Source organism: Ochotona princeps, chromosome 6 (assembly GCF_030435755.1).
Source record: "Ochotona princeps isolate mOchPri1 chromosome 6, mOchPri1.hap1, whole genome shotgun sequence".
NCBI lineage: Eukaryota > Metazoa > Chordata > Mammalia > Lagomorpha > Ochotonidae > Ochotona > Ochotona princeps.
The window spans coordinates 7897475-7917926 of NC_080837.1; the positions used below are offsets into that span (position 1 = coordinate 7897475).

The window sequence follows — 20452 nt, forward strand, 5'->3', positions numbered from 1 at the left end:
GTGCCCGCAGGTGGAGACTGAGTTATTGGCAGATGGCTGGTAGCTCTGTTGCAAAGAACTGAGGATTGTATATTGAAAGGCATATTATCTCTGGTTACCCACTCAACCCTTCACGTGGCCCAAATTTTGGATTGCGCTCATGTTTGGATTGTGGGTTTTGAAGGTCAGAAAGATTCATTTGCCATATCACCACCTGTTTGTTCTTTGAAGCTCTGCAAGCTGTCTTCTGAATGCTCTTGGAGAAAGCATTTTATTGCCCCCCTTTTGTCAGTCTCAGCTTCCCTCTTTGGAACAGCACGGTTGCTATATAACTATGGAGTAGAAAGAAAATCTAGAATAAGCCTTGTTAGATATGCAAGGCTATCTGAGCAGCTCTTAAACGTAAGAACTACTGCATGAAACCCATGCTCATGGTTGTACGTCCATACATACTGAGGGTCTCAAAGCATCCAGACCACAGCTACTAGGATACAGTCCCGACTGTCTCAGGCCAGAGGCAACAGTTGGGAACGCAATCCAGGATCCCCACAAGGAAGGCAGGGTCCCCAAGGGTCTGCAGGATTAGGAGGAGGTGGAGTTGAACCAGCTCAGGAGTCAGCCATGATACTCTGGTGTGGAAGGTAAGACTCTTGACTGCTGGCCACCCTACCACTGCCACCTAAGTTTTCACATTAGCAAAACAACCCAGGCTCTGTCCTGTTGAGCCTGTGATATAATGTCCCGCACAACTCATGGTTGCAGCTGTTACCCCTCTCTGGATAAAGGAGCCTCCTGCATTTCATGTGTCTCTAAGAAGTGCCTCCTGCCTGGCCTAGGCGTCCCAGCTCCTTAGGGTTGCTGTGCAGGCCAGAGTTAGTGTTGGGTTTGGCTGGGGTTCCCCGCACCTGTATGAGATTGTCGAATCAGCAATTGGGAGACTTCTTACTGGGCAGTAAAAGGGTGTTAAACCCTTCAAACCCATTAAAAGTGTTTAGATTGTGAAAAGGTCCCCTGCTTGCTCTCTGCCTTCCAGAGTCCTCGTACTTTTAGCTCTACATGTTGGGAGAGCCATGAGGCAGCTGGGAAAAGCTGGAGTAGTGTCTGTTATGTAAACAGAATTTGCCACAAGCCTTTGGATGATCCATTAGTTGACTCCTGCTGCTCTGACTTGCATGGAGGGAGCAGGGAGAGAATGAGAAAAAGATTCACTTGAGATGGAGCCCAGGAGAGAGGAAATTGCATTGGAATTCAATCTCCAGAAATAAAGAAGCTGGCAGGGTTCTGAGAAAGGCCCAAGAAAGGCAGCCAGGACCATAGTGATGGAGGAGACAGTCCCGCAGGCTCTGTAACAACTTCAGTAGCTCAGTCACATCCTCCCTGGCGCGTCACCTTCTTCTGCCTTTTCATATGTTTATTCCCCCTGGAGTACTGGACCATGCAAAACTGATTAATTAATTACTTCTTAGGGCTGTTGTGTAACACAGCAAGATTATTCTCTTAGGATGGGAAATGCCGGTTTCAGGCCCAAACATCATCAAAGCTTCCTCATGTTACTTCCCACTCCTCTCACCCCAAGAGATTGTGATTTAATTCATCTACACTGTGGTGGCTTTCTCAGTCCCCCCTGCAGCCAAGGTTGAGAACTGTAACTTTAGCCAGTAAATGGGGCCAAAGAGGTCCCTGGGAATTAACTCAGAAGTTATGTCGGGGTACAAAATTACTGCTGAGACAGGCGAAGTGAGTCCCAAGGTCCAATTGCACAGCACGGTCCAACAGTTAGTAGTGATGCATCTGATTCTTCAGCATAGCTTAGGAGAAGAGTTTTGATATTCTCATCACAAAGAAATGATATGCGTTTGATGGGTATGGTAATGACTCTAATTTGATCATTCCAATCTATGTACATGTGTCACAATGCTACTGTACCCCAGGTCTCTGTGTGTACAATAACCATTGGAAACGGAGTGTTGTGAAATGAGAGAGGGGGGGAAAAGCAAAGAACAATGTAGCCTCCTGATGACACTTTCTCAGAGACCAGTGGGGGTAGCCAGGAGTGAATTTGGCAAGACTCAGACCTACGCTCTGGCTCTTCTGAAGATGGGCCCATGTGTGCCACCCCTCAAAACTTCAGAGTGTGGAATCAGCTATCAGTGTCCAAGAAGGTCAGGAAGCAATTTTGAAGGTGGATAGGAATTTTGCAGATGCTAAAAGAACACATGGAACACCTGAATGTTCCACCTTGTATGGGATGTTTGGAGAACAGCAAGGTCCCTGGGACCTAGTGGGGAGAAGCTGCTGTTTGCAATGTGGTCCGTAAGTGGCAAAGAGCCTGGTGTGTTTCTCCTTAGAGAACAATAGAAGTAACAGAGCAAAAGAAACAGATCTGTATGAGACGGGATCCCCAGAAGACCAAAAAGCAAAGAGGAAAGAGGAAACAAGTTTGAGATCCCCCCCAAACAGCCCAAGCTCAGGTCTCCAGGGTCTAGAAGTCACACCGGTGGGACCAGCTGCAAGGTCACGCACATGACTGCCAAATAAACTGCTTCAACCCATTACTCCATCCTAAATATATATCTTTTTTTCTTGAAGTCTTTTCTCAAATAGAGAAATAGGCAGGACATCAGTGTTATCTGCAGTCACCTTATGGTACACTAGAAATCCAGAAAGTCTTGCTCCTCTCTGGCTGTAGCCTGGTATTTATCCATCAACCCATTCCCTCCTTCCCTGTTTCCCTCCCCAGGCTCTGGTAACCACATTTTTCCATTTGTATGAGAAGCACCTGTATTTTAACCTGACTACATCTGTGAGAGCAGATGCTTCCTGCACTTGGCTTATTTTATTTAACATAGGAACTTGCAGTTACTACCATGTGGCAGCAAATGACATGATTCCATCTTTCTCCTTGACTGAGTAATATTCGTTGTGTGCATGGACCTTGTTTTCTTTATTCATTGAGGACAGACCCAAGGGTTGTCCTCATTTCTTGGCTATTGTGAATAGAGCTGCAATTAATATGGGAGCGTGGGTGTCTCTTTAGCAGGTGGTTGTTGTTGCCTATGGATGATTTTCTGGATCACATGGTAGTTTTTTTGTTCTTTTGAGGAAACTCCATACTGTTTTCCATAATGCTTGTGCTAACTGACATTCACGCTTTTTTTTTTCTCAAGCATTGCCTTTTCTTCACATCCTTACCAGCATTTGCTATCTTGTCTTTTTGTTAATAGCCAATATTAGTGGAGTGAGGTGATACCTCATTGTGCTTTTGACATTTGTTTCCCTGGTGATTGGTCGTTGTCTCACATGCCTGTTGGCCCCTTTTAGGTCTTCCTGTAAGAAATACCTGTTTGAGGCCTGGTGTAATAGCCTAGTGGCTGAATCCTCACCTTGCATGGGCCAGGATCTCATATGGGTGCCAGTTAGAGTCCCAGCTGCTCCACTTTCCATCCAGCTCCCTGCTTGTGGCCTGGGAAAGCACTTGAGGATGGCCCAAAGGCTTGGGATCCTAAACCTGCATGGGAGACCCAGGAGAAGCTCCTAGTTCCTGGGTTCAGATCAGCTCAGCTCCAGCTGTTAGGACCACTTGGGGAGTGAAGAGTGGACAGAAGATCTCTGTCTCTGTCTCTCTCTCCTCTCTGTGAATCTACCTGTCCAATAAAAATAAATAAATCTTTAAAAATAAAAAACTGCATGCTTAGATCTACTCCACAATTTGATTGCATTATTTGGTTTTCTTGCTTTTGAGTGGCTTGAATTCTTTATACATTCTGGATGTTAACTCCTTGTCAAATGTAGAATTTGCAAATATCTTTTCCCATTCTGTAGGTTGTCTTCAGTCTGTCATTTCCTTGGCTACAGAAAATCTTAATTGAAATTACCATTTGTCTATTTTTGCTTTTGTTTCCTGTGCCGCTGGGGTCTGATCCAGAAAATCCTTACTCATTCCAATGTCCTGGTGTTTTCCCTAGGTTTGCTTGTAAGAGTTTTGAAATTTCATGGCTCATATTCAGGTCCTTAATCCATTTTCAGTTGATTTTTTTTTTTTACGTGGGGGGGGGTCTGCTTTCATTGCCAATATAATGCTGTTTTGTTTATTGTAGCTTTGTAAAAGCTTGGTTTTATATGTTTAAGATTTATTTGTTTGAAACACAGAAGAAAGGTGGAGGGGGGGACAGACAGATCCATCTTTGGCTCATTCATTAAACGGCTACAACAGCTGAGGCTGACCCAGAAGCCAGAAATTCCATCCTGACCTCCTTAAGCTGGATCAGAAGTGGAGCATCTGGGACTTAGCCTCACATTCCAGCATGGGATGCTTGACTCACAAGCAGCAGTTTAGCCTGCTACATCACAGCACCAATCCCATAGAATGTGTTTTAGCATCAGGTAGTAAGTAGTATGTTGCCTCCCACTTGGTTCTTTTAGTTCAAGATCACTTTGGTTATGTGAAGGATAATCATAACATTTCCCCAAAAAGATTTATTTTTTTAAGATTTATTTATTTTTTATTACAAAGTCAGATAAACAGAGAGGAGGAGAGTCAGAGAGGAAGATCTTCCATCTAATGATTCAGTCCCCAAGTGACCACAACGACCTGTTCTGCGCCGATCCGAGGCCAGGAACCAGGAACCTCTTCCGGGTCTCCCATGCGGGTGCAGGGTCCCAAAGCTTTGGGCCATCCTCAACTGCTTTCCCAGGCCACAAGCAGGGAGCTGGATGGGAAGTGGAGCTGCCGGGATTAGAACCGGCGCCCATATGCGATCCCAGTGCGTTCAAGGCGAGGACTCTAGCTGCTAGGCCACACTGCCGGGCCCAGATTTATTTATTTTTACTTAAAAGTCAGAGTTACTGAAAGAGAAGGAAAAACAGAGAAAGAGAGAGATCTTCCATTTTTGTGACTCACTCCCCACATGGCCACAATGGCAAGAACTGAGCTGATCTGAAGCCAAAAGCTGGGAGCCTCTTCTAGGTCTCCCAAAAGGGTGCAGGGGCCCAAGGTCTTGGGCTATGCCCTGCTGCTTTAACAGGCTATAAGCAGGAAGCTGGATCAGAAATGTAGGTACCAGGACTAAAACCAGTACCCATAAGGGATGCTGTTTCTGCAGGTGGAGGTTTAGCTTGCTATGTCACTGTGCTAGCCCCAGGATAGCCATAGCTTTGAAAGAACAGATGTTAGCTGTTAGTTCATTTATGTCCCAATGTAAGAGTTCCCAAACTGTGATTTATCAGAAAGGATATTAGAAATGTCCAAGTCTCCCTCCTGTTTCGTGTACATTTTTTGTGGGATAAATGTTGTTTTTCCATTTATGTAGATACTGTGTAAAAGTAAAATCAGGGTAATTAGCATTCCCATTTCCTTAAACATTAAGAAAATCATGAAAACAGGTCATTGTAAAGATGCCTGGGATGCAATATGATTCTTCAGTAAGTATATACAGTGTGTCCTGATCAAATCAAGATGATTCACATTTCAATCTCTTTGTCATTCCTCCATATTTGGACTCTTCCAGCTCCTGTCTTCTGGTTATTTATAAGATAGACACTAGGTTATTGGGAACAGTAGTGGCTCCAGCATTTAGTAGAGCACCAGAAGTTACTCCTTCCGTGTCTTGCTGTCTCTCATCCAACCTACCTTAATCCTCCCTCTCCCTGCCATTGTAAGGCTTTAGAAATCCCTGTTCTGCATTCAGACCCACTTGATTTTAACTTCCACACGTAGTAAGCCTGTAGCAATTGTCTTTTCGTATCTCACTTCCTTCGTTGACTTCTAGTTCAGTACATTTTGCTGCGAATGAAAGCACCTCTTTCTTTTTGCTTGTTGACTGATATTTCATCGTGTATACAGACCATGTCCCAAACTTTGAGCAGTTGTTTAGCAGTTTCCCCCAACCTGTCCAATGGAGTCCTTGGTTTGTACCACTGCATAGCACAGCATATATCACCGTATGTGGTTTGCAACCAGCTCTTGAGTGTGGGTCTTAATTTTTCAAGGTACCACTGTAGGGTTTTGATTTTGGGATAATAAGTGGAGTGCTTTCCTGGACACCTCCTAGCCTGGAGGGCAATGTCCAGCAGTGAAATGGGCACTACTAAAGTTATGACTGGCAGCATTAAAGAAAACTGCTCAGCCCCAAGCAAAGCAGAAGCCCTTGGTTACCTGGGACAGTGATGACCCTGCCAAACAGAGCACTTGTTGACACACATTTTTTAAAATTCAGGACAAAAACTTTAATTCTGGACATGGGGAATGGACACTGTGAACCAGATGGTTTCTAAATCCCTGAATAAGTTGCTTGGGATTGGTGATGCCAATTTGTTAATACCATTTTAGTTGAGAAGAGAAGGTACTTCAACAGCAATTGAAGAGAATTCTGTAGATGGTTAAAGGCCTAACAGCTTGAGACAGTTCTTGTTAATGGATGGTTCCCAAAAAGCACAGATAAACCCATTGCCAAGAACAAAAGTTAACTTGGGAGAGGAGCATTCCTTCCAGAATTTACTGTGCTGTGTGGAGGAATCCTGCAGTTGAGATGAGTACATTGCTCGCTATAGCTTTGAGATATTTTCTCCATTCTTGGTTAGTGACAGCCCCTTCTGTGGTTTGTCCACACTGTCTTCTCTCTGCCTCTTGTTTTATAAATTGGCGACATCCTTCTTCCCAGTTCCCTGGAAGTGATTAATGTTATTTCAAACCTTCATTTGTTGTATCTATTTTGAAAAAAGCAATAGTGTGTGTGTGTGTGTGTTTAAGCTTGGGGAACTTGGCCAAATGAGCAAAACCATATATTTGCACAAAGATCCAGAATTTTGAAATGATTTGACCAGGCCAAGGATTTTACAGTGTGGAATATCTCCTGGGTCCATCAAGGATGAAGGAAATTTGTTTTTAAACACTGGCTAAGTTAAAGATACCCAGAGGTGCAAGGTTTGGGCAGAACTTACTTCACAGCCCCTCCGGAGCTGAACTCTCTTCCACAGCATTTGCTTTCCAAAAGCAATTTCAGCATTGTGGAAACAGATTGTTGAACGTTTCAGAGCTGTAAGTCTTGAGGGAAATGGCCTGTCTTTGAGGTTAAGTAAATAAGTTTAAACCATCTCTGACATTTTATAGCTGTTTCAGCAGAGCTAACATTTGTAAGCTGGGAAGACCCTAAGTAATAGGATTAAGCATCCTGTCTGCCCTTGCTCTGGCCTCCACAGTCCTTTCAAAATGTTTGCATGGGAACAACACTTGTAGGCTCTGATTCCCTGAGTGTTGGACAATGCTGAGGACTTTGGTCCTGAGTTTTTTTTTCCCAATGGGTACCACATGATATCTCAATATCTCAATATTCAATTTAGGGTAGACCTAACTGTCTTGTCAAACATTCTTTACGCTAAAAACATTTGAAATTCTCTCATCAAGTTTTAGACATAGATGATATTACATGGCCAGATGATAGATACATAATAAACAGATAGATATAGATGGTATGGTTGTCTACAGTCACTCTACTGTTCAATAGAACACCAGAACTTCTTTATCCTATCTGCAACTTCCCAACCTCCCAAAACCACCATTCTGCTCTCAGCTTCAATGAGAAAAACTTTCCCATATTCCGCATACACATGAGGTCATGCAGTACCTGTCTTTCTCTGCCTGGATAGAGCTGCTTCAAATAGTTCTACACATGTTTTTTAAAAATTTTTTAAGCTCTTCGTCAGCTGGTGAACACTTAGTTTCTACTTTTTGTATATTGTGATGAGTGCTGTGGTAAACAAGAGAGGATGGGTGTCTTTTCAGCAAACTGGTTTGAATTCCCTTGAAGAAGAAGCCAGTGGAGGGATGGCTGGATCACTTGATAGCTTCATTTTTAGTTTTTTGAGGAGCTATTAGATTTGTTCCACAACGGCTATACTAATTCACATTTCCGCCAATCACATGCAAGGGTTCCCTTTTCCCAACATCCTTGCCAGCTCCTGTTATCTTTTGCCTTTTTACTGGTAGATAATCTTACTGGAGTAATCTAACATTATGGTTTTGATTTGCATGTCCCTGATAGTTGATGATACTGACCATTTTCTCATGTGCCCATTGCCCATTTTATTACATCTTCCTTTGAAAAATGTCTACTTAGCTGTTGCTGATTTTCATATTGGATTGTTCTTTCTTTATGATTGAGTTGAGTTCCTTAAATATCTTGGCTTCATCCCTTTCGGATGCACGGTTTCCAATTAATTTCTCCCATCTTAAGCAACTGTTTATTGTTTCCTTTGCAGTGCAGAAGTTTTCAATTTGATGAAATCTCATGTCTATCTTTGCTTTTTTATGTGCTGTTGGGATCCTATCTGTAAAGTCTTTTTCCATTCCAATGTTCTAAAGAATTTGTTCTGTGTTTTATTGCAATAGTGTTACGGTTTCAGCTCACTTAGATTTTCAACCCATTTCAAGAGAGTTTTTTCCCTAATATATCACAAAATGGAGTCTAGTTTCATTCGTGTCTTTATCCAGCGTTCCCAGCATCAGTGGAAAGACTTGCCCTTCTCCAGTACATGGTCTTAGCACTGTTGTCTAAGGTCAGCTGGGTAGGATGTGGGTTTACCTCTAGACTCTCTACTCAGTGAATTTTCTGACAGTCTGTTTTTACTTTTTAGTGTCTCTTTCTTTTAGTGTACAAACGTGCTATGGTATATCTTATACGGCAGCTCTGGTGATGATAAGTTCTGCTGTGTAGGTCTATCGAGAAATCTGAAGTCAAGCAGTGTATAACACTCCTATGTGCTGTTTCTTCCTCCTTCTTTTCTTCCTTCCTTCCTTTCTTCTTCCTTCCTCCCTTTCCTTTTTAAATTTATTTTTAATTACATATTAATTTTATTTTGATGATGTTTACATAGTTGAGAGAGATGCATGCTCAAGTGGGCCACCAATTAGGGAGGGGAGGGTCGAAGAATGGGAGAACGTGGATGAGATAAATGCCTCCAGTCTCCTTTTGCCTTCGTGTATCTGGGGAAAGTGGGGAGAGAAGGGGAGAGGGCCACACCCAGCAACCCAGAAATGGGGGCCAACCACTTGATGTCATTACAGGGTCCCTGATATGGAGCATGTTCTGAGGATACTGCTTAAGTGGTTTTGATAGTTTTGAGATGCTATTCATTTCATTGCTCCAAGGTTGAGGAAATCCTTCTAAGGTCCCTTGCCTGACATAGTCTGCCTTAGAATCTCAATTCATCCAGATACTTGCTGTCAAAGCTTGACAGGGAGAGCTGTCCAAATTGTTCTGCCCTCTGTGGTACCACAGAGGGCAGAACAAAATAAACTGATTTTCATGCCCCCCTTCCCCTTGAGCATCTCAGCCTGCCATCCACTGTACAGGCCTCAGCAACTGTGGACATCCAATTCTGATACATGCACTCCACAGCCAGCCTACAGATTCTGTGGTTGGAGTTCTGACTGCTCCACCCAGCCTGCAGCCTTTGCCATTAGTTGCTGTATCCTGGCCTTGCCTGGCCTCACCTGGCCTCACCTATCCTTCCTCCAGCTCCAACTCTCACTGATGGGTGCTGCAGCCTATCCCTGCGCAGTCTACCCCATTCCTGGATTTCATGCAAATGAATAGGTGTGATAGCCTAGCCAAGCCTGGTGTGGCCCACCTTATCCTTTGGCTCCCATGCATGCCAGTGTGTTATGGTTTGGCTTAGCCCTGCCTAGTCTTTCGCCCCTCCTGCCCTTGCTCTGAGTCAGCCCACACGCCTGCCAACAAGTGAAGAAGCAGCCCTGCCTGGCACGACCAACACCCACCCCTGACTCACATGCTCACCAGCAAGAGCAATGGCCCACCAGGGAATTCCCCAAGTTCACCCTACAGGCCCACTCCCAGACCCTGATCTCAGGCATCCCAGCAGGTGATAGATCCTTGCACATGTGGTCTGACCCCCATTCTCAGCCTTTGTGTGTGCTAGTGGATGCAGCCTGATTTGCCTCACATTCAGTTCTTGGGTGCACTTGCAAGTGCTATAGCCTGGACCAGCCTGGCCTGTTTACAACCCCGGTACCCTGAGTGTTTTTGAATTTTGTGGTAAAGCCTAGCTCAGCCTGTCATGACCCCCAGTCCTTGAGCAAGCCAGTTGGTATGACAGAAAACAGAATCAGGCCCAAGTTAAATAAATCTTTTAAAAAGAGTGCTAGTTTCTCCAAATGTTTTCCCCAAGCTCCTTTTATTTTGAGGTAGTTAGGAGAACAGGAATGGGGTCAGATCATGCATTAGTGCTGTGTCTTTTCTTCTAAATGGGAGTGAGACTACTGGGGCATTCTGAGTAGCAGAATGACATTATCAGAGTAACATTCTTGAAGGAGCCCTCTGGCTACTGGAACTGTATCCTGAAAAATAAAAATTATAAAGATAAAAATAAAACCTCCAAAAAAATAGAATAGCATCTTGGTCTGTTTCCAGTGCCATAACAGAACCTTACAGATAGGGCAGTTTACAATGACCAGAAATACTCTTGCTTCTGGAGCCTGGGAAGTCCAAGATGAAAGGGGCTGTTGTCTCAGAAGGGTCATCTTGTTGTTCCATCCCATGGTGGAAGGGCAAAGAGAGATGGAAAGACGGAGGCAAGAGGGCACCAGCTCACCCTTTTACAAGAAACCAAACCCACTCCCTGTGACAGTGACATGAGCCCGGTAGGGAAGGCAGAGCCTTGACAGCACTCTCACCTCTTCGGATCCCCTCCTCTTTGTTATGGTCACACTGGGGATTACATGTCCAACACCTGTTCGGCAGGTGGAGCACAGTATTCAAAGCATAGCAGGTATTCTGTACTCACTGTCTCCAATTTCATCTCTCCTCATTCTGTCTTGAATTCCCTGCAGCCAAGCTATGTTCACACACCCTACCACACCTAGCTGCTGCCACAGTTCCAGCGGACCAACCACATGGATATGCTTTGCCAAGTTCAGTAGGCACATCAAACCCCACAGTTGTTGAGTCTCTCTTTGCCTTTCCAAGTTCTAGATGAGCATGCTCCAGTTTCTTCCTCTCTCATCACCTTATCCTTTTCAGCCTCCTTCATCCTACTTCTTGTGCCTGGCCTCTGAGCTGATACAACCCAGGACTCAGCCTCAGGCTGTTCTCTGCCTGTACTTCCTCCCCTACTGATCTCCGTCGTGTTGAAGATTTGCAGTGTACCGTACACTTGCAGACAACTCCTGTGCTTGCATTTCCAGCCCTGACCTTTTCCCTACACTCTACATTGACATGAAATGGCGCCCAGAATGGCTTCTCTCCCAGTGACCTGTATCTCAGTGAATAATGATGCTGTTGTTTTATTTGCCTCACCCAAAAATCTCAGCATTGTTTTGACCCTCCATTTTTTTCATAGTACCTCCCTGTCTCCCTGCCATCATCAAATTCTGCCTGTTATAGTTTCAAAACATATCCAGAATCCGGGGTGGGGACAGCATTGTGCACAGTATGTTACACCTTTGCTTGGGATGTCAGGACCCCATGTCAGAATGCCAGTTGGATTCCCAAATGCTCTGTTTCTGAGCCATCCCTTTGCTAATGCACCTGGAAAGGCTGAGGATAATGGTTCAAGTGTTTGGCCCCTGTCATCTGTATGGGAGAACCAGGTAAAGTACTGGGCTCTAGCTTCCCTGGCTACTGTGGACATTTGGGGAGACTGCATCATAGAACAGAGGATGTCTTTCTTTCTCTCTCTGTCCAATTATGATCATTTCTTGCCCACCTCCATTGCTACCACGCTGCTCCAAGCCACTGTCACATCTGGCCTGGATTGTAAGTCTGTCCCCTTCTCTCTACAATCTGTGTTCTCAACACAAAACCTGGTTTTGAGGTATGGCAGATCCTGCTAGAACTCAAACTCATCATAATAAAATCCAGAGCCTTACAATGAGCTGTATGGCTCCCTGTATCCTGAACCTTGCTTCCCTACCTGCCTCTTCTTGGAGCTCATCCCCTACCACACTTACATCATTGCAGTCACCTGCCTTTTCACATTCCCCCCAAAATAGGAAAAATTGTTACCAAGAGAGAGGGAGAGAGATCACACCAAAGAGAGAGAGAGAGAGAGAGAGAGAGATCAACCTGACCCAACTGTAGGGTGTTGTTAGGAGGAGTCTATTTCCCAAATTTGGTGACAGCAGCTCCTGCTACACTCCAGGAGCCACTGAATGGGACAACAGAAATCAGGGGGTTTTAAGCTCTCATCCTCCAATCAGATTGAGAGCCATACAGAACAAAGTTTCCATGTGCAGGAAGCAGGAAGGAAGCTGCAGGAGGCCAAAGTTTTTCTGTAGTTAACTAACCTAACCTAGCACAATAGGAGGCAGGAGGGGCCACATGTGGAGCCTTCTGAGCAATTTCCTCACAGTCAGTTAGCTTGAATGGGCACACACAAAAAGCCTTGAGAGATGGTTTCCTCCATTCATTTAACTTGAATGGCTCCAGAGAAGGTAGGAAGTGTGGGGTCTGGAAACTCTGTTTTACAGCACACTGTCCACTGTCAATTAACCTGACAGACAGATGCTAACCATCAACTGGAATGACCCGATCCCAGAGTGTGCCTTAAAGTTCGTGGGAACACTTCTTAGAATAATATTTTCAAAGGAATGGAAGAAAGCGTACTATATTATAAAAAAGCCAGTTATAATAAAGAAGATATCAAAATGTTGTGAAGCCACATGTGAGACCTAGTAATATGTGTGCTTCATTGCTAATGTGTCTCATTCAAAGGCGTATGGGTTCTGTATTTGCCATACTGTAAAAATAAGTGGTGGCATGGAAGGTATTTTGAGATATGTTAACCTTCAGAATGTGAGATGCAAATATCTGAGATTTATATTGGTCACAAAGACAAAGATACTTTTAGTTTGGTGTGTGATTTACATTCATAACTGATGAAAATGTAAAAGTTCAAGTAGAGTCAAAGACCCATGACTTCCATCTGTGGGCTCACGTAAGGTTCATGGTCGCCGTGTGGGAAATCCTACCTCATTCCCCAAGCAGGTGCTGTTTCCTATGCCTGCAGTGCTATCCACTGAGAAGGCTCCAAGTGGCCAGTTTGGCCTGGTCAAAGCCCTTAGGAAACCTTTCCACTTAGCACTGACAGCACGGATACTTCCATGTGTCCCCGTACTGTGAAAGAGTAGCAAGTAAGTCAATGTGTCTGAGATGGGTTGGGATCACTGTCACAGACTTTATGCCTTGAAAAAAAGGTGATGAATCTGAACTAGTTGTAGGAGGTAAGTGGGAACTGCTAAAGATGTCTAAATTGTAAAATGTTTTCAGATATGCTAGTTACTTTAAAAAAAAAGTAGATCACAACCACACTGAGGTAACATTTCTTTCCAGTATGAGTAGCTATTATAAAAACATTATAACCTGAAATAAAACATGAGGATGAAGAAAAAAGGATTGCCTTGTACACTGCTGATGGGGATGCAAATTAGTATAGCTAATACGCAAGTTCCTCAGAAAAGTAAAAGTAGATCTACCGTATGTCCCAGCTCTCCTATTTCTGGATATAAATCCACTGGAAATGAAACAAGCATATCAAAGAGAAACTTGCACTACCAACTTCCATGTGACACAAATACAATGGCCACAACATAGAGAATGAAGCTAGGTGTCCTTCTGTGGATGAAACAGCAAGGTAAAATTTTACATAGCTGGGCCCGGCACTATAGTTCTCACCTTGAACATGCCGGGATCCCATATGGGTACTGATTCTAGTCCCGGCAGCTCCACTTCCTATCCAGATCCCTGCTTGTGGCCTGGGAAAGCAGTCGAGGACAGCCCAAAGCTTGGGGATCCTGCACCCATGTGGGAGACCCAGAAGAGGCTCCTGGCTTTGGATTGGCTCAGCTCCAACCGTTGCAGCCACTTGGGGAGTGAACCATCAGACAGAAGATTTTTCTCTCGGTTTCTCTTCCTCTCTGTACATCGGCCTTTCCAATAAAAATAAATAAATATTTTTAAAAAAAAAACTTTACGTAGCAGCAAATTATTCAACCATCAAAATGGTTTAACTCCTAATGTTAGCAACAACATGGATGGAACAGGAGGTCATCGCCATAGAGAAAAACGAATATCAAATATTCCCTCTCCTAAGTAAGACATGGAAAGTCAGCCTGAACTTAATGTAGTGATTGCTAGAGTCTGGGGAGGAAAGGAAGAGGGGGATGGAGGATAAGGAGTGCCAAAGCACAGTCCTACAGCAGGAAGATGTCCCAGTGTTCAACAGCATAACGCGGGTGCTAGAACTCACAGTAATGTAATACACATCGCACAGAGACCTGGAAGAGAGGAGCTGCTAGGCCCCACCTAGACAGTAAGAGCAAACAAATGAAAATGTTGGAGAATCAAGATGGCAGAATAGGGTAAGGACACGTTTAAACAGAGAATTATTAGCCAGTGTGAAGCAGAGAGGGCACATTCCAGGAAATAGGAGAGGACAGACTGATGGCAGAGGGACACCTGGAGACTTATGGACATGGGAAAGCAGTGGAGACAATGGTGTGGTGTAACAGTAACCAGATACCACAGCGGCAGTCAGCAAGCAGTGATCTGAGCCCCACCAGTGGCCAGAGCTTCACCAGCAGCCAGGTAGGAAGTGGAGTTCACCAGGAGCTTAGGAGGTAAACCCAGGCAAAGAACTGCCTGTTCTGATGGTTTGTTTGAGTCGACCAGGAACAGAGACAGAGCAGCAGATCCTAAACAGGTGGTGTGGGAACAGGTTGGATTTCACAACACAGACCACCCCCAGAGCCGCATCAGGCACCATTTTGTGTAGGGAGGCAAAAGCTGTGGGACAGGCCTGCACACCTTCTAAGCTGGGAGTTATGGCTTTATGCATTGCATCAACATGGCATCCTACAGGTTTCATTCAAAACAGCTCTGGGTACCCCCAAATCTAATGGCCAGCAGACCCAGAACACCACCAGTGGGACGTCAGGTACCATTTTGTAATGTGACAAAGGCTATGAGACTGGAGAGACTACAATGATCTGTGCATATGCTGAGCTGGGAGCAAACTCACTTCCAGCTCAGTGCATTGCACTGGTCCCACAGGGAAAATAATACCGTCTTTGGCACCCTTCGGGTCAAAATAGGTCTGGGTAGCACTCAGACCTAACAGCCAGCAGGTTCCAGCAAGATCAGCACCACCAACAAACTAGTCATTTGGGACACCTGATGTCTCCCTAATCCTAGGAACTGCTCGAACTGAAAGTGAGAAAAAGATTGTACAGACAACGGTGCAGCCACAGCACAGTATCACAGGAGGCGACAGTGGTGAGCCAGGAGCTGGGGCTACGGAGACCATGGTGGAAGTCTAACACAGGAAGCCAGACTTGAAATTCACTAGAGGAGTGGCACAAGTGACTGCAAACAAAGAACTGGATGAGAAATTCAACCAGTAAAATTGAACTGTGACTTGTGGGTGACACAGCTTAGAAACCAGCCGTAAGGAGAAGAATTAGCTAACCAGAAATACAATGACCAAGAGCAAAAGAGGAGACAGACGCACAGTGAATATTACTGAAGGCTCCCCTGCAAAGGAGTGAAAGGCTTTGCCAACCTCAGAGTTAACTGAGGAAGACATTGAGAAAATGGGGAACACAGAATTCAAATACTTTTTATAAAACTTCTTATCAACAACAAGAAGCACATGCAGGAACTTAAGGATTATGTCACACAGAAAATAGCAATACTGAAGCAAAATCAAGCTGAATTATTGGAAATGAAGGACACAATGGCGCAAATTAAAACTTCAGTGGAAAGTCACCATAATTAAATGAATGAGACAGAAGAAAGAACCTCAGAATTGGGCAATATTTTCTGCCACGATGGTGAAACAATCAAAAAGCTGGAAGCATTGCTGGATCAAGCTAAAAAGAGTATTCAGTAATAAAGGGACAATATTAAAAAGGCCAAATATAAGAGTTATGGGAGTTCCAGAAGGTACAGAAAGAGCAGCTGGGTTTAAAAATGCATTTAATGAAATAATAAAAGAAAATTTCCCTAATCTTGAGGAAGAATTGGGAAACAAAATAACAAAATACAGGAGGGGCACAGAACTCCCAACATGATTGACCAAGAGCGACCTTCACCACGACACCTTATAATCAAGCTCTCTTTAATTGGACATAAGGAAAAGATCCTGAAATGTGCTTGTGAAAAAAATCAGTTGACATATAGAGGCAATCAGACTCACAGCTGACCTCTCACAGGAAAGTATATACAGAAGAGAATAGAGCTACACATTCCAAATTCTGAAAGGAAAAAAATTGTTGGCCCAGCATTACATGCACAGCAAAGCTTTCCTTTATGTATGAAGATGAAATAAAATTCGTCTGCAGTAAAGAAAAGCTCAAAGAGTACACCTTTGTCAAACCTGCCCAGCAAATGATACTTAAAGATGTTCTCTTGACAGAGAAGAGGACTAGCACCCATCAAACCCAAAGGCAAATGCGAAGCATCATTTTTTTTCGAGAAGGTTCTTAATTTTCTTCGATTTCTTTAGCGTCACATTGCTCATTCAGTAGCATGTTATTTAACTTCATGGTGTTGTAAGTTTCTGTTTTTCTTCCTGTTGTCAAGTTTGTTTTGTGGCTTTTCATTTAAGGGGATGTATAATAACTGTGTAATGGAAACTATCATATCCAGATGTGAGAATACATTGAAATACGCATCTCTGCTTCCAGATCAAAGATGTACTCCCAATGAAATTGTTAACTATATCTTGACAATAGGATGCTGGACTCTCTGCTATTGTCCATGTCCACAATGATGTACTTACGACTGTTCAAGGAGAACAATACTATACTGATAATATAGGGGAAATCAATGGGGGGGGGGCGGCAGAAGGGATTTCTAGAGGGAGTAAGAGAAACCCCAGAGCCTATGGAACTGTATCACAAAATAATAATGATAATGGAAAAAAAGAAATGAAAATGTTGATTGCCTGACTTAATCAGTTTATGGTATTGAAATATTGCACTGTACCCCAGAAAAGTGCTGACATCATGTCTAAGTGATTAAAAATAAAAAGAACTGATTTTAAGCATGTTCAGCCCCTAAAAAAACAACTTCTTAGTCATTCTTTTAAGGGACTGTCCTTTTACTAGGAAATAATTTTCAATTTTTATAATTTTTAGGAATTATTTTTAATAATTCATATGTGTATATGTTGTGGAGACCAATGAAGTGATGAAGCACACTTGAAGGAATTTTGGAAGTGATTTGTACTTTTCTTCTCAAAAATGGGTATTTAAGGAGAGCTTTTCCTAAATTACTAGTTTCCAAAATTATAATGTCTGAATTTATAAGGATTTTATCACATAACTGGTGTTTCATTATTATCATCATTATTTGGCCTGAACAAATCAAAATAAAAATCCAGGTCCTATTGATGTGTGTTTGGAATAGGATACATTGTTCTAGGAAACACATTCTCTGGTTCATTCCTTTGATCTTTCAACAAATACTCATGTTCTAATCTACCAGCTCCTGTGCTCATGATCTATTGGGGAGACATCTCTCTCTCTTTAAAATAAAATGAAAGCTTTTTTTAAAAGTAAATTTTGGTCATAGAAGACAGATATTTATGTTTTTTAAGATTTATTTATTTTTATCTGAAAGGCAGATTTTTACTGCAAGAGAAGGTGAGACGAAGAGAAAGATCCTCCATCCACTGGTTCAAGCCCCAAATAGCCGCAATGGCTGGAGCTGAGTTGATCTGAAACAAGAAGCCCAGAGTTTCTTCCAGGTCTCCCACATAGGTGCAGGATCCAAGGCTTTGAGCCATCCTCCACTGCCTTCCCAGACCATATGCAGGGAGCTGGATCAGAAGTGGAGCACCCAGGACTTCAACTGGTGTTGCATCTGGATAATTAGCATCACTGAACCTGCCCCAGAGTTGATTAAATATATAAATGGATAGAGCAGTGGATGGAAGAATGAATGGATCTCTCCTACATATCTGGGGACTGATACAGATCCCAAGAGATGCTTAATGTGAAGATCCCTAAGTCATTCTTGCCACCACTGGGCAATAGGAATATCTGAGATCTTTAGAAAGCTGGGTACAGGAATTTGTACTTTCCTCTTCTCAATGCTTCCACTGGAAAGAATGGTAAATTATGTAAGAGAGAATTCAGGTGTCACGGCACTGGAAGGCATGTTGACCTGGGTCAAGGAGGCACGGAGTCAAAACTCTGAGACGATGTAACCAAAATGACATTTAGCCAGCACTCTATATCTCTGCATCTGATGGACCATGAACCTGGACTTGAAATTCCAGTTTTCTCTTTGTACCTCGAAACTGTTGTCATCTGCAGAAGCACTGGTGAACCAAATCTGTATCCCCTAAATAGTTTTGGTTCCTCCTGAATGTGGAATTGTCCTTGCCTGTGCCTAACAAACAGCTTCAAGATCTGTATCAATTTCTTTCCCCAGATCACAGGGGTAATCTCTCTCCATCTGTCCCTGCACCGACTTCAAACTTTGTTCACTCCTTTTTTTCAACTTCTACCCTTTCTGCCTTCCAACCTCTCTTCCTTCCCAACACAGAGCATTCCCTTTGGCTCCTACTCTGTAACATACAAACACGAACCAGTCATGGACTCAGTAGTTGTAAGCCCTTGAACACCCTCCCCACACCTGCCATGGAGGAGCTGTCAGAATAGACACAGCCATTTTCCCCATAAATATGTGATCAAACACATTTGCTGATTGTGGTCAAAATACTCAGTGGGATTGTCGCTTGGTGCTGTGGCCCTGTTCTTAAAGGAGTTGCCTATGTCGTATTTGTTTTTGTTCCCAAGGTGCCCCCCAGCCTATTATAACTTGGTTGAAGAGAGGAGGATCTCTGAGTGACAATGTTTCCTTGCTTTTCAATGGATCCCTGTTGTTGCAGAACGTTTCCCTTGAAAATGAAGGAACCTACGTCTGCACAGCCACCAATGCTCTTGGACAGGCAATGGCGACGTCTGTGCTCCAGGTGCTGGGTGAGTGTTGGGCTCCTCTCATTCCTGGGCTCCCCTTGGAGTGCGTGTTATTGACCCTGGACTCAGTAGGTGTACCAGATGGATGCTGTGTGGTGCCAGCCCCTGCTGCCAGTGCCTGCAAGACTGTAATGCTAACACCCTGTCTTACCCGTTCTTCTCTTAGAAGGCAATGCGACTCCTCTACATAAGAACATGCTCTGGGGTGGAAACATTTCTGTCTACAGTTGAGTTCTTTCATGTCCTGCCTCCACGACCACTTAATGACTGACCCTTGTTCTTAAGCTGGCCCTTAACTTTCTCTCTTCTAGTTTTCTCTATGATGATATATATCTCTACACACACACATGCACACACACCCCTCTTCCCTCTTTGAAGTGTCTAGGCATTCTACTCTCCCAGGAAGATTAATTGGAAAGGCAGAGTTAGGGAAAGGAGAACAGATAGTGAACTCTTTCATGAGCTTGTTCACTGGTTCACTCCCTCAAATAGCTACAACCCCTACAGTTGGGCCAAGCCCAAGGCAGGGACCTCCTGTGTGTGTGTGTGTGTGTGTGTGTGTGTGTGTGTAGGTGTCCAAGCATCTGGGCCATCTTCCCATTGCATTCCCAGGTGCATTTACAAGGAGCTGGATCAGAACTGCAGCAACTGAGACTCAAACCCATGCAAATATGGGGTGCTGACATCACAGGCAAAGCTTAAATTGCTACACCACAACACTGGCCCAGATGGGTTTTCTGTGACTGCCACAATTTGCCCTTCCTCTGCATCCTGTGGGAACAGCTGACCTTGCACTTCCTCTGTGAATCCTTCCCTGTTTTTTTCTGACCTCTCTCTGTTTTGCAGTCACTACTTCTTAGTCTTGGTATACATTGCTCTCCAGTGGTCCCTTCTTATAAATTTGTATTTGCAACACAGAGCAGTACAAACATATAGAATCAGAGGGATCTTCCAGCTGCTGGCTCACCCCACAAATGCCTGCAGTAGCTAGGGCTGGACCAGGCAGAGGCCAGGAGCCAGATGCTCTATATGGGTTTTTCACATGGGTTGCAGGGACCCAAGTACTTGGGCTACATTAGCAGCAAAGCTGGAGTCAGATGCAAAGCTTGGTCTCAAACCATATGCTCTATCACAAGAGTTAGGCATCCCAAGCAGTGTCTTCACTGCTATGCCATGTGCCCATCCTGTGTGCTCTTTTATTTCTGTTTCCTCCAACTAAAATTTCAATCCTAAAGGTGGGGAGCATGCCTGAGAAAATGCTGTAGTGTAAGTTCCACAGTGAGTGTGCAATAAATACTATCCATTGAGTTTTTAGATGTCGTGCAGTTGGCTCAGTGGTGTAACTTGGAGAAGGACATTGCATGTGACCCCTAGCACAAGACAATAGGCTGATCTCTCCTATTTCCTCAGGACTGCAATAGGGAAATCATACACGCCCATCACAAGGCTGAACTACTTGAAGTTTCTAGAGTT

At 43.8% G+C, this 20452-nt stretch overlaps 1 protein-coding gene across 3 annotated transcripts in view; it reads left to right on the plus strand.

Annotated features, from left to right (window-relative positions):
- ADAMTSL3 (ADAMTS like 3) overlaps window positions 1-20452 on the plus strand; it is a 318481-nt gene that overhangs the window by 281340 nt on the left and 16689 nt on the right. For 2 of the 3 annotated variants that reach the window (XM_058665539.1, XM_058665538.1), the window contains exon 24: window positions 18800-18982. In XM_058665539.1, the coding sequence (XP_058521522.1) occupies window positions 18800-18982 (183 nt within the window). The remainder of the gene's footprint in view (window positions 1-18799; window positions 18983-20452) is intronic. The other variant, XR_009245576.1, reaches the window with a different exon arrangement.